The following is a 13,786-nucleotide window of genomic DNA, read 5'->3' as shown; positions in this document are numbered from 1 at the left end:
GTCCTTTGTAGGGACATGGATGCAGCTGGAAACCATCATTCTTAGCAAACTATCACAAGAACAGAAAACCAAACACCGCATGTTCTCACTCATAAGTGGGAACTGAACAATGACATCACTTGGACTCGGGAAGGGGAACATCACACACCGGGGCCTATCATGGGGAGAGAGGAGGGGGGAGGGATTGTATTGGGAGTTATACCTGATGTAAATGACGAGTTGATGGGTGCTGACGAGTTGATGGGTGCAGCACACCAACATGGCACAAGTATACATGTGTAACAAGCCTGCACGTTATGCACATGTACCCTAGAACTTAAAGTATAATAATAATAATAATAATAATAATAATAATAATAATAATAAAAGAAAAATTGGCCATCTGTATAAGCATGTTTTACTTCCTGCGAATACTGTATTTTTGGTCACATTTAGTTGAAAAACTGCCTATAAGTGGATCCTTGTGATCAAACCCATGTTATTCAGGGGTCAACTATAATGAAAATTGACAGTAGCATAGTATAAGATAGAATGGATTGATCAGATCTACCTGAGTGAAGTTCTAAACTTTACACTCTGGAAAGTGGAAAATCCAGAATTTTACTTAGGTATGATTGGTAATTTAATGTATGATAAAAGCCACCATTTCAAACCAGTGGGGGAAAAAAATTAGGAACCATTCTTAGGTTGTGTGCCATACAAAAGAAAAAATAAAGTGGGAAGTGGGCAGGCTATAGTTTGTCAAACCCTGTTACCAAGAAATTTATAGGCAAAGGCTCTGGAATCATTTTCCAAAACTGGTATTTCAAGGAACAGTAGTCCTGGCCTGATACTCTGAAGGGTATTCCTACTGTTTCAAAGCAGATTAAAGCCTTTGTGAGCAAAGGATACAGACAGGTCACAGAGCAGGCCCTTAAACATGTGCAAAGATGCTCAACATCCCTCAAAATAAGTTAGCACTTTTCATCTCTCAGAGTGGCAGAGATCTCCAAGTTCAACAATACTTTACATTAGTGAGGCCGTGGGGAATAGACACTCCTATGCATTGCCTGTCTCTGTAGGGGTAGCTTGGCAAGATGTATCAAAATTACAAACACATATGTGTCTTCTTTGATCCAGTAATTTCAAGTCTCAGATTTATATATCTGCTGTTGATATACATGATATACAAATAAAATGATATACAAATAAAGGTATTCATTGCATTGGCTGGGCTTATGCCTGTAACTCCAGTGCTTTGGAAGGCCTAGGTGGGCAGATTGCTTGAGCCCAGGAGTTCAAGACCATTCTAGGCAACATAGCAAGACCCCATCTTTACAAAAAGTAATAAATAAATAAATAAATAAATAAAAAGTAAATTAGCCAGGTGTGGTGGTACGTGCCTTAGTCCCAGCTACTTGGGAGGCTGAGGTGGGAGGATCACTTGAGCCTAGGCATTCGAGGCTGCAGTGAGCTGTGGTGGCGCCCCTGAACTCCAGCATGGTTGACAGGAGTAAGACCCTGTTTCAAAAAAAAAAAAAAAAAAAAAAAAAGAATATTCATTGCATCATTGTTAATGTTCATCTGGTGGACTGGTTAAATAAATCACAGTACATTCAGTGTAACACTGTGTCACCATGTTTAAGAAATGAGGAAGCGTATGTATCTGTATATCTATACGTGTATATACATACATATACACACATAAGTAAAAAATTTTGTTTGTTTGTACATACATCAAATAGCTCCGAAAAGATGCATAAGAAAGTGATGATATTTGTTGACTCCAGGGCGGGAAACTGGGTGGCTGAAATAGGGTGAGACGTGAACGTGAGACTTTTCCCTTCCCCTTCCTTTTTTTTTTTTTTTTTTTTTTTTGAGGAAGGTGTGCTGTCTGTCACACAGGTGGGAGTGCAGTGGTGTGGTCATGACTCACTGCAGCCTCAACCTCCTGGGCTCAAGCAATCCTCCTGCCTCATTTTTTTGTAGAGAGGAGGCCTCACAATGTTTCCCAGGCTGGTCTTGAACTCCTGGGCTCAAGCAATTCTCACACCTCAGCCTCCCAAAGTGCTGGGATTACAAGTATGAGCCACTATGCCTGGCCTGAGACTTTTCTTTCTATACTCTTTTGTTTTAATCATGTGATTAATTAATTAATTAATTAATTAATTTTTTTGAGATGGAGTCTCGCTCTGTTGCCCAGGCTGGAGTGTAGTGCCGCAATCTCGGCTGAATGCAAGCTCCCCCTCCCGGGTTCATGCCATTCTCCTGCCTCAGCCTCCCGAGTACCTGGGACTATGGGCGCCCGCCACCACACCCAGCTAATTTTTTGTATTTTTAGTAGAGACGGGGTTTCACCATGTTAGCCAGGATGGTCTCGATCTCCTGACCTTGTGATCCTCCCACCTCGGCCTCCCAAAGTGCTGGGATTACGGGTGTGAGCCACCGCGCCTGGCCAAAATCATGTGATTTAAACCATGTGAATGTGAATACCTATTCAGAAAATAAAAGTTAATAAATAAAGTTAATCTTTACAGCCCTGTAAAGCCCTACAATAGGGAAACATGGTTAATTGTATTTATTCATTTCTATGAGTAACATCAAGTACCACTTGTGTTCTGTGGAATGCACTTTGAGTAATTCTTTTCAAAATGTTGCCCCACCTGCTCTCCTCCCACTTACTCCAGTTTTCTTCTCTCTCCATTGTACTTCTAATGTTTGGGTTTAAGTTAGTGGTGAGAAAGAATTATGTGGAGAAAAACAAGTGATGGTATAATATAACTTTTGATTCAGAATTTAAAAAATTTTGGGTTGGGCATAGTGGCTCATGCCTGTAATTCCAGCACTTTGGGAGGCCGAGGTGGGCGGATCACTTGAGGTCAGAAGTCCAAGACCAGCCTGGCCAACATGGTGAAACGCCGTCTCTACTAAAAATATAAAAAAATTAGCTGAGGTTGGTGGCATGTGCCTCTAGTCCTAGCTACTTAGGAGGCTGAGGCACGAGAATTGCTTGAACCCGGGTGGCAGAGGTTGCAGTGAGCCGAGATCGTGCCACTGCACTGCAGCCTGGGCGACAGAGCGAGACTCTGTCTCAAAAAAATAAAAATAAAAATAAAAAATAAAAAAAAATAAATAAAAAATTTAAAAATGTTAATTAAATTTAAAATTACCTTCAGATTACCACTCACAGGGCCAGAGGTGTTGAAACTTGATTTTCTCAGCTTTGGCGTGTGTGGGCTGAGGGCTGGGGGCCTAGAGCTCCCAGGATGCTGGCTTCTTCAAGAATCCTACCCATTGGCTGGGTGTGGTGGCTCATGGCTGGCACCATGGCTGGTAATCCTGGCAATTTGGGAGGCTGAGGTGGGCAGATCACCTGAGGTAAGGAGTTCGAGACCAGCCTGGCCAACATGGTGAAACCTCATCTTTACTACAAATACAAAATTTAGCCAGCCATGGTGGCAGACGCCTGTAGTCCCAGCTACTGGAGAGGCTGAGGCAGGAGAATTACTTGAACCTGGGAGGCAGAGGTTGCTGTGAGCTGAGATGGCGCCACTGCACTCCAGCCTGGGTGACAGCGTGAGACTTCGTCTCAAAAAAAAGGAATCCTACCCTTAACTTCAGTGTGCTGTATACATGCAATTATTTTCAGTGCATGCAGTAATGCAGAAAGGCTGGTAAATATTGCTCTAGGTAAAATGTAGTCTTTTAAAAATATGTGCTGTGTAAAAATGATGATGGAAGACAAAGTAGTTGTGGTCTTTGGGAAAATCCTAGTGGCCATTTTGCTCCAATGTGGGAGTCCTTGGCCTTGTTTCTGCTGGGAGCCTTTTTAGAATGGTTGTGACCTGGTGTGTTCCTGGTGAGGGCACTCACCCAGTACCCTATAAACTTGCTCACTGCCAGTGTCTCCCATACAAGCCTATTGGAAGGGAAGGAAGATTCACATTTTAGGAAATGATCTTGCATTGACTGCAAGTTACCAAGAAATAGCCTATCAAAAAACTTAGATGTGTCCACATTCTGTGGGAATAATGCCCTTCCAATCCACCTCAGAACTGGTATCACAGCCGAGAACCACTGTCCTACAAGAGTAAGTTAAATTTCATGTTGCGGCCAACTGAGGATAAGTTAATTTCAAACTACCAAATAAGAGAGATATTTTTTATAAGTATTAGTGGCAAGTAAAAAAATAATTCTAATAGTATTGCAGCATAGAAGTAAGAACTTTATCAAGTTCAATTTTTTTTTTTTTTAATTTTTGAGACAGGGTCTCTTTCTGTCACCCTGGCTGGAGTGCAGTGGCACAGTCATGGCTCACTCTGGCCTTGACTTTCCCAGGCTCAGGTGATCCACCCACGTCAGCCTCCCAAGTAGGTGGTACTACAATTGTGTGTCACCACACCCGGCTGATTTTTGTATTTTTTTTGTAGAGATGGGGGTTTTGCTGTGGTGCCCAGGTTGGTTTCGAACTCTTGGGCACAAGCAATTCACCCACCTCAGCCTTCCAAAGACCTGGGATTACACACGTGAGCCACTGCACCTGGCCTTAATTTCCTTTTTTTTTTTTTGAGACGGAGTCTCGCTCTGTCGCCCAGGCTGGAGTGCAGTGGCCGGATCTCAGCTCACTGCAAGCTCCGCCTCCCGGGTTTATGCCATTCTCCTGCCTCAGCCTCCTTGTAGCTGGGACTACAGGCGCCCGCCACCGTGCCCGGCTAGTTTTTTGTATTTTTTAGTAGAGACGGGGTTTCACCATGTTAGCCAGGATGGTCTCGATTTCCTGACCTCTTGATCCGCCCGTCTCGGCCTCCCAAAGTGCCAGGATTACAGGCTTGAGCCATCACGCCCGGCCTTTAATTTTCATCTGAATTGATTTGTTGTTCTGTTGCGTGTGTCCTGGTGATCTGATGATGTTGGTAACATTGTCTGTTCTTTATGTTTTCTGGAAAAGTAACTGAATTAGTATGTCAGTGTAGTACTATCTGAAGAAATCTAAGAGCTATTAAAATGCTTAAAAATAAAATGATCAATTCTTCTTTTGTTCTCTTGACAGGATAATTGAAGCTATCTGCATAGGTTGGTTCACTGCGGAGTGCATCGTGAGGTTCATTGTCTCCAAAAACAAGTGTGAGTTTGTCAAGAGACCCCTGAACATCATAGATTTACTGGCAATCACGCCGTATTACATCTCCGTGTTGATGACAGTGTTTACAGGCGAGAACTCTCAACTCCAGAGGGCTGGAGTCACCTTGAGGGTACTTAGAATGATGAGGATTTTTTGGGTGATTAAGCTTGCCCGTCACTTCATTGGTCTTCAGACACTCGGTTTGACTCTCAAACGTTGCTACCGAGAGATGGTTATGTTACTTGTCTTCATTTGTGTTGCCATGGCAATCTTTAGTGCACTTTCTCAGCTTCTTGAACATGGGCTGGACCTGGAAACATCCAACAAGGACTTCACCAGCATTCCCGCTGCCTGCTGGTGGGTGATTATCTCTATGACTACAGTTGGCTATGGAGATATGTATCCTATCACAGTGCCTGGAAGAATTCTTGGAGGAGTTTGTGTTGTCAGTGGAATTGTTCTATTGGCATTACCTATCACTTTTATCTACCATAGCTTTGTGCAGTGTTATCATGAGCTCAAGTTTAGATCTGCTAGGTATAGTAGGAGCCTCTCTGCTGAATTCCTGAATTAATGCATTGCAAATCAATTCTTGCATACACTTCATAGAAAGACCTGATGCTACTTCATATTTATGTGTTTCTTGCTGGGTGAGCACTGCAGTGGCATTGTCATCATCTTGGTAGGGTAGAAATTATCCTTCCCAGCCGAAGGGATAAAACAGTTTACTTATTATGGAGTAAATAGAATTGAGACTGCAAAGGAAGAATAATGACTCCTAGAGTAAACTTTAGGACCTGATTTTATTTGGACTTGTTTTCCCATTTCCTTGAATGATTACATATTTTTTAAAAATACCTTATTTGAACATTTTAAAACAGAAAGGTACAATTTTCCAAATGTTTTTCCATCTTATGAATTCAGAAGAAGCTTGGAACTTATAGTGTTTTTTGTTTGAGAGTAACATTTTCATTTCTAAATGTTTTATAATTTCTCATATCAATGTCAGAAGTATCCTGGAAACATATGTCACATGCAGGAACTGTTTAACAAATACTTAAAAAATTTGGCCAAAATTTAAACTGTATAATAGAGCTAGATATAAGCAAGAATAATATTTGAAAGACTTTTCCAGCATACTTCTCAATTCTTTGCTTTATTTTTGTGCCAATTATTCACCTTATTGTGCAGCTTCATGGAAGCTTGAGTATGTTCTCACTTTTCCATTTTGGATTTATCTCTTTACTGAAATGACTCAAAAGGTATTTAAGAATTGATGAGAGCTTGTGTTGTTTAGCATCTTATTGGATAATATTTGAATTCGTTGCTGTTCCTAGGTGATAACTGTCCTAATATTTAGATGTCCAAACAAGAATACTTCCAACTTAAAAATTATAATAGGAATAATTTGAGATGACTCAATATTACAATCTCTTCTTCTCTTAACCTCCTCCCCCAAACACTAGAGGTTTAATAAGACTTATTAGATGAAAAGATATTTATATAGCCTTTTAGTACCAAAGTCATACTTATGTGTTGTCACTGGATTGTCATAAAAGGAAGAAATTAAATATTACTGTACTCTTAGTTGCTGTGTACCTAAGTCAATTTTAAGCCAGTAAAAGCAATGGATACATAATTATTTGATCTGATCTTTAACCATTGTGAATCACAGCTACAGAAAAACCCTTCTTGTAAGAATATTGACTAATACGCCATGTTAATCTGGCTAGATTATTAAGACTAGATAATGTAAAAGTGACGATTGTTTAGTAACTAAATTTTAGCAATAGGAATTAGAATTTCACTTTTTCAACCAGTTACCATAAAGAAATTAGTGTATATATAAACACAAATAATTAGTGACAGATTCATAAAAAATTGAATGTTGTACACAGTAATTTTGTCAGGGGTAGAGAAGACAGGGATTGGGAAGTGGTGGGTAGGATGAAGGACCTGGATATATTTATCAAATAAAGGATTACCAGAAGTGTTCATTAAAGGAATTGTAGCCATCATCTAGTTCGGACCTCAACTATTACAGATAGAAAATCAGGGCAGGAGAGGATATAATTGTGAAGGAGTCAGGGCTAACACCTGGATCTCCAGAAACCTAGCCTAGCAGTTTAATCTTCACACACCTCTGGGTTCTGAGAAAAGCCTGGAAAAATCACACTTCTTTGTCATTGTCATGCTGAGGTAATAATAGCGAAACTGTTTTCTTTTCCTTAATTTCCTTTCTTAAGCTTATGTAATACTTTGGCCATTAAATATCTTGCCTTATCTTCCCTACTACTGCTGGTATGCTATTTCTTACATACTCAAAAGAAATTCGATTATTTATTGTATATTTATTGTATTCTAATATAATTGAAATAAATGGCATGGATTTATTTTTTCTTACCTATTTGGATTAAAGCTTTGTGGTTCATGCAAACAATGTGCAGATGACAGCACCTCCATATTACTAATAAAAATATGATATCCATTAATTTTACTGGTACTGGTACCGCTTTATGTGAATATGTCCTATCTTCCCAAGTAAATTATAACTGTCTTGAGAGCTGGGATCCTCTCTCATGCATACATGTTTATATCCCCGACAGTGTCTGTTACAGACTTGGGCACAAACAGTTGACTGATTTGAGGGGAGAAACTTCTGTGTGAAGAGACAAGGAGAAGCATACATCTATAGTTTTATATGTATATATATATGTGTGTGTGTGTGTGTGTATATATATATATATGGCATGTACATGTGCAAATACACACACATATTTCATGCTACCCTTAGGTAACAAGTGTAAAATCTCTTGTTGGTGATTCCAGACTTTCCACAGGACCGATTTTCATAAAGAAGCATGTTGGATAAATGCTAGTGGCAGTTAAGCTACCCATTTATAAGGAGACGATGAGATGTGATAGAGTAGTTCGTTCATAAATGAAAAAATATGTATTAGGGTTTTGTCTTCATGGATGTTATATTTTTTTAGGAACAGCATTTTCTTGTAACTTTCCCAGAGTGTTACTACTTTTATCACTATTTATCTATTTATTTTTTTCTAGAGACAGAGTTCTGCTTGGTTGACCAGGCTGGAGTGCAGTGGTGTGATCATAGCTCACTGCAGTCTCCAACTCCTAGGCTTAAGCAGTCCTCCCACCCCAGCCTCCCAAGTTGCTAGGACTATAGGTGTGCATCACCATGCTGGTTAATTTTTGTATTTTTATTTTTTTTAGTAGAGATAGGGGTCTCACTATGTTGCCCAGGCTGGCCTCAAACTCCTGGCCTCAAGCATTCCTCCCACCTCAGCCTCCCAAAGCTCTGGGATTATCGGCATGAGACACTGACACTGTGCCTGGCCTGTTGCTGCTTTTTAAACAAAACCATTAAGTATCACTTCTTTCTTAGCTGTACTTACAGACATCTCTTATAACTCAGTCTTCGTGGCAGAAATGTTTTCATTAATATCTGTATTGGTACCAGTAAGTCAGACATTTATCCTAAATTAAAATACCCAAAGAGGAAAAAAGCCCTAATCTCTTAATCTTTAATCTGATTTTACCACACGCGAATTTACATGACTCGATCTAATCTGTAACTTGTTTTGTATTCTCTAAAATGGGATTTTTAGGATTACAAAAACAAAATTAGGGAATACATTAGAAAGTGAACAAATTCAAGACTTTTATTACTGTATTGTCATTGTTGCTAATTGAAACAGTTGCATTTGTTCTTGGGTTTTTTAGTTACTTATAACTACCCATTTGTAGGTTCGTACTTTCTGAAAAGTTATTTCCACAATGGCTGTCAATAAGTCAAATACTTTTTCTCTTTTTAAACCTTTGTCCAGATGTCCTGTGATCTGGAAGAGGTAGAGATGGGGTTAATTTGGATGTTGGTATTGGGAGAATTTTTCCTGTTGGCTTGGTATTTGCTAATAGCAGCTTATTTTCCTTTTTCCTTTTTTTTTTTTTAAAGAAAACAGACAAAAAGATGCAAAACAATATTTGAAATATTAAAGCCTCAGGATAGAATTTCAGACATCCCTTCTGTCCACTTCACCTCTTTTCCATAGAAATGAAAAATAAAACATTGAAAGCTCCTAGCCCTGTATTACTATTCAGCTGTGTAGCTCCAAACTTAATGCATAGTGTCATAGAATATTTCGAGTCCTCTGACTCTTCATAAATGTACATTCCCTTATGGTGTGCAATATACAATTCAATCAAATATAGTCTAATCATTTTATAGGGTCATAGGAAGTAGGAACTAAGGGGGTTGTGGAAACCTTCTGGTCTATTTTGGCCCAGTTGTATGCCTTTTGTCCGATCCGAATGTTAGCAACCAGGGAACTCTGCTCCCAGTGGGTTGTAATTTAGCCATGGTCACTCTAGTGTCAGGTCAGGTCCCAGAAGCTTGATTTCCAGACTTTTGGCTTAGTACTCTGGATATACTTCCTTTAAGAATTTTGTAACTTCGGAAGGCATGGAAGATTTCTTTTGAAAATATTTTCTCGGCCGGGCATGGTGACTCACGCCTGTAATCCCACCACTTTGGGAGGGTGAGGCAGGTGGATCACCTGAGGTCAGGAGTTTGAGACCAGCCTGGCCAACATGGTGAAAACATCTCTACTAAAAATACAAAAACTAGTTGGGCATCGTGGTGCCTGCAATCCCAGCTACTTGGGAAGCTGAGGCAGGAGAATCACTTGAACCAGGAAGGCAGAGGTTGCAGTGAGCCGAGATCGCGCCTTTGTACTCCACCCTGGGTGATAAAAGTGAAAGTCTATCTCAAAAAAAAAAAAAAAGAAAAGAAAAGAAAAATTTTTCTTTGGGGCTTTGGCGTTCCCCATGTGTTTTCTTTTTCTTTTTCTTTGTTTGTTTCTTTCTTTCTTTTTTAAGTTTGAATTAAGAAGCAATTATTGCCGGGCATGGTGGCTCATGCCTGTAATCCCAGCAGTTTGGGAGGCCAAGGTGGATCACTTGAGGTCAGGAGTTCAAAACCAGCCTGGCCAACATAGCGAAACCCTGTCTCTACTAAAAATACAAAAAATTAGTCAGGCTTCATGACACATGAATGTAATCCCAGCTACGCAGAAGGTTGAGGCATGAGAATCACTTGAACCTGGGAGGTGGAGGTTCCAGTGAGCTGAGATCGTGCCACTGTACTCCAGCATGGGTGACAGAGGGAAACTCTCTCTCAAAAAAAATTATATATGTACAATACTATATAATTGACAGAGTTTATTTTTATGATAAAAATATAAAAGAGATATATATTGCTTTTAGAAGCCTTAGATGTCAAGAAGGAGGGCTTGAGACAAATGCATAAGGAACTCAGATTTTCTGTAGAATTTTTAAAATTACCTTATAGTTGTGCACCCATCCACATGTATACAAATAAGTACAGGTATTTGATAGTTGTCACTGCATTATTTAGGACATTCTCAGAACCAGGCTGAGAAATGTCAAGTAACATGGGTTGAAGCTTTAATGGAATGTTCTGGAAAGTTCCATTTTGGTCAGGAAAGGTTGCATCCATTTACTTCTCTGTTTGTTCAGCGTTTTTTCATATGGTGTTTCACTTCCTGGTTTTCCAGAGCCCATCTGCACTCAGAGGCCTGGGCATATCAGTTCTGCCTCTGAAAGTAGACTAATGATTTGCTGCCTCATTTGCAGTGAGGCCTTCCATAAATTTGTGAAATGTCATTCAGAAGCATGATTATATTGTCCCATTCTGTGGTTAACATATGCCCAAACTTTCAGATTTTTCTGTATCTTCCAAATATTCTCAATAAGTACTGGACCTTTTGACTATCAGCATAAGCTCAATTGTCAGTTTACTATTATTTGCTTAGAAAATTGAACTTGATAATCTGCATTTATGCTATAATTTAAACAAATACATGTTAAGTAGCTTTGGTGGGAATTCTTTGGTTTATCTTTTAAAATATCAATAAGACTGTACCAAATGTAATAATAACATTTAGTACATGAAAGTGAAGGGAGAATGTTATTTGGCTTTCACCTACCAAGAGTAAGTGATTCTATGTTATTTATATCTGAAAAAGTGCTTTGGTGTACTTATTTATGCAGCACTGTATTAAAACTAAAACTAAAATTTCCCATAATTTTATATTAGATAGGATCACCCCCACTTCAGTTATTTGTGTTATTTGGAAATAATTCTATAGTTCTGCCCATGACAGAGTGGAGGCGGTTTGTAGCGTATATTGGTTTGTTTTTGTTTTGTAGTAGAGACAGGGTCTCCTTATGTTACCCAGGCTGGTCTCAAACTCCTGGGCTCAAGCAAAATGACATTTGCTGTAGTAATATTTGATGATTTGTTCCACTTAGGTATTGTTTTGCAACTGCATATTACAACCTCGATCTTATAACTCTGATGGAATTCCATGCTGTCTTTCTCTACAATATAGAGGACAAGATAATTCTACTTTCTTAGTAGAGAGTAATATTTATAGTTTCAAATTCTGAGCTGTGATAAAAGTGGAACGTTTATTATGTGATCGCAGTGATACACTTTTTTTTTTTTTTTTTTTTGGAGACAGAGTTTCACTCTTGTTGCTCAGGCTGGAGTGCAATGGCGCAATCTCACCTCACTACAACCTCCACCTCCTGGGTTCAAACAATTCTCCTGTCTCAGCCTCCCAAGTAGCTGGGATTATAGGCGCCCACCATCACGCCCTGCTAATTTTTGTATTTTTAGTAGAGACGGGATTTTGCCGTGTTGGCCAGGCTGGTCTCGATCTCCTGACCTCAGGTGGTCTCTACCTCAGCCTCCCAAAGTGCTGGGATTTACAGGAGTGAGTCAGCGCACCTGGCCCACATATTTATTTTTTAAAACCATACCTATGTCAGTGCTGTTTGGCAAAAAATAATAATAATAATAATAATTAAACCATACCCACGCTTTTATACTGTATACTCTGAAGTAAAATGGAAATCATAAGATCTGTGTAAGGCTTAGCTTTCAGATCTATGTGAAGGTTGTTTATTTTTGTTCCTAGGACAGAGGTGGAAACTTCAGATGTTTTGCTTTGAGATAAACTGCTTAATCTCTTACCTATATTTTTTATTCAGTAATTCTTACCATTTAGAAGGCTCTTAAAAACAATAAATAATACAAATCATATAAATTTTCTAGTTTTAAAGTTAGAATGATGGGTCATGGTTGCTTTCTTTCTACGATTTGACTTATATTAATTTAATGAAAACCACTTTTTATTAGATTCCCAGTTAACCCTGTTTAAAAAGATCAGAAACTGGGCACACATATATTTGTGTGTCTTTTTCTTAAATGTATTTTTTATGTATGCATCTTTTTGTGCTGTAGTACGAGGTAGAGATAGGAACAGTATGGCATGTAAGAAATAATTAGGTACACCCCACTTCGTGTAATAGATGAGTTTCTAGACATTCGTATGGGAAAAAACGGTTATAAATGTCTCCATATTTTATACAATGATAGATATGTACAGGAACTCTGTTGTGTTATCAATCATCCCCTAAAGAAAATTTAAAAAAATATTTCTTTTTTCATGCATGTATCAAAGAGCAAGTTCTTTTGAGAAGGGCATTCTTGTGTAAGGGTCAAAACAGAATCAGATTTTATTAAAAAGCCAGTATGTGTAAAATCAGATTTGAGGAATTATAATGTTTGACCTAAGGATGAGGAATTTTGTCCACTGAGAAAGTGTGGTTTTTATGGTCCTCACAAAAGTTTTCTTTTTTTTTTTGTTGTTGAGACGGAGTCTTGCTCTGTCGCCAGGGCTGGAGTGCAGTGGCCGGATCTCAGCTCACTGCAAGCTCTGCCTCCCGGGTTTACGCCATTCTCCTGCCTCAGCCTCCCCAGTAGCTGGGACTACAGGCGCCCGCCACCTCGCCCGGCTAGTTTTTTGTATTTTTTAGTAGAGACGGGGTTTCACAGTGTTAGCCAGGATGGTCTTGATCTCCTGACCTCATGATCCGCCCATCTCGGCCTCCCAAAGTGCTGGGATTACAGGCTTGAGCCACCGCGCCCGGCCTATCCTCACAAAAGTTTTCTAAGGGGTAGCTGGGATGACAGATGGATACCTTCTTTTTATTCCCTGTTCTAGCTCTTTTCTGCTTTGCCCTTTCTCAGTTCAGCGACTCACACTCTATTCTGTTTAATCCCACAAGTGAGTGTTAAGCATGTCTTCACCATGCCAAGAGGCAACTGAGTGGCCAGAGAAGGAAATGAGGGTAGTTCCTGGGTACATGACTACCTTGACCAGTCAGTGTTGTTGGCACTGTGGCTCTGTAGACAAGCTTTAGTCTATCTAGGAAGAGTTTTTAGGGAAGTTTAAAAGTGGAACTAAATAAATATGGGGTGGTCCTAACAATGTGTGTTTTTTTAAAAAAAATGAGATATAATTCATACACCATAAAATTTGTTATCTTAAAATGTACAGTTCTGTGGTTTTTAATATATTTATAGAGCTATATAACCATCACCACTATCTAACTCCAGAACATTTTCATGTACCCTGTGCCCATTAGCAGTCACTACCCATTTCCACTCCACCCATCCCCTGGCAACCACTAATCTACTTTCTGTCTCTGTAGATTTGCCTGTTCTGGACATTTCATATAAATGGAGTCATATGATATGTGGCCGACCTTTTGTGTCTGCCTTCTTTCACC

The 13,786-nt window shown here is 39.3% G+C and overlaps 1 protein-coding gene and 1 non-coding gene across 3 annotated transcripts in view; one reads left to right on the top strand and one right to left on the bottom strand.

The window, feature by feature from the left end:
• The window catches only part of KCNG3 (potassium voltage-gated channel modifier subfamily G member 3), a 61,032-nt gene extending 53,439 nt beyond the window's left edge, over window positions 1-7,593 (top strand). Inside the window, exon 2 of one of the 2 annotated variants that reach the window (XM_023189308.3) lies at window positions 5,030-7,593. In XM_023189308.3, the coding sequence (XP_023045076.1) occupies window positions 5,030-5,675 (646 nt within the window). In that variant the 3' untranslated portion in view covers window positions 5,676-7,593. The remainder of the gene's footprint in view (window positions 1-5,029) is intronic. The other variant, XM_023189307.2, reaches the window with a different exon arrangement.
• Window positions 7,594-9,121: 1,528 nt separating this feature from the next.
• LOC111524196 lies at window positions 9,122-9,181 on the bottom strand. The gene has a single exon (XR_002725725.1). It is a non-coding gene; the product is annotated as a small nucleolar RNA SNORD75 (small nucleolar RNA).
• Between the last annotated feature and the right edge of the window lie 4,605 nt (window positions 9,182-13,786).

This window comes from Piliocolobus tephrosceles, chromosome 15 (genome assembly GCF_002776525.5).
Source record: "Piliocolobus tephrosceles isolate RC106 chromosome 15, ASM277652v3, whole genome shotgun sequence".
Classification (NCBI taxonomy): domain Eukaryota; kingdom Metazoa; phylum Chordata; class Mammalia; order Primates; family Cercopithecidae; genus Piliocolobus; species Piliocolobus tephrosceles.
This window is presented reverse-complemented; position numbering and strand designations above follow the sequence as displayed.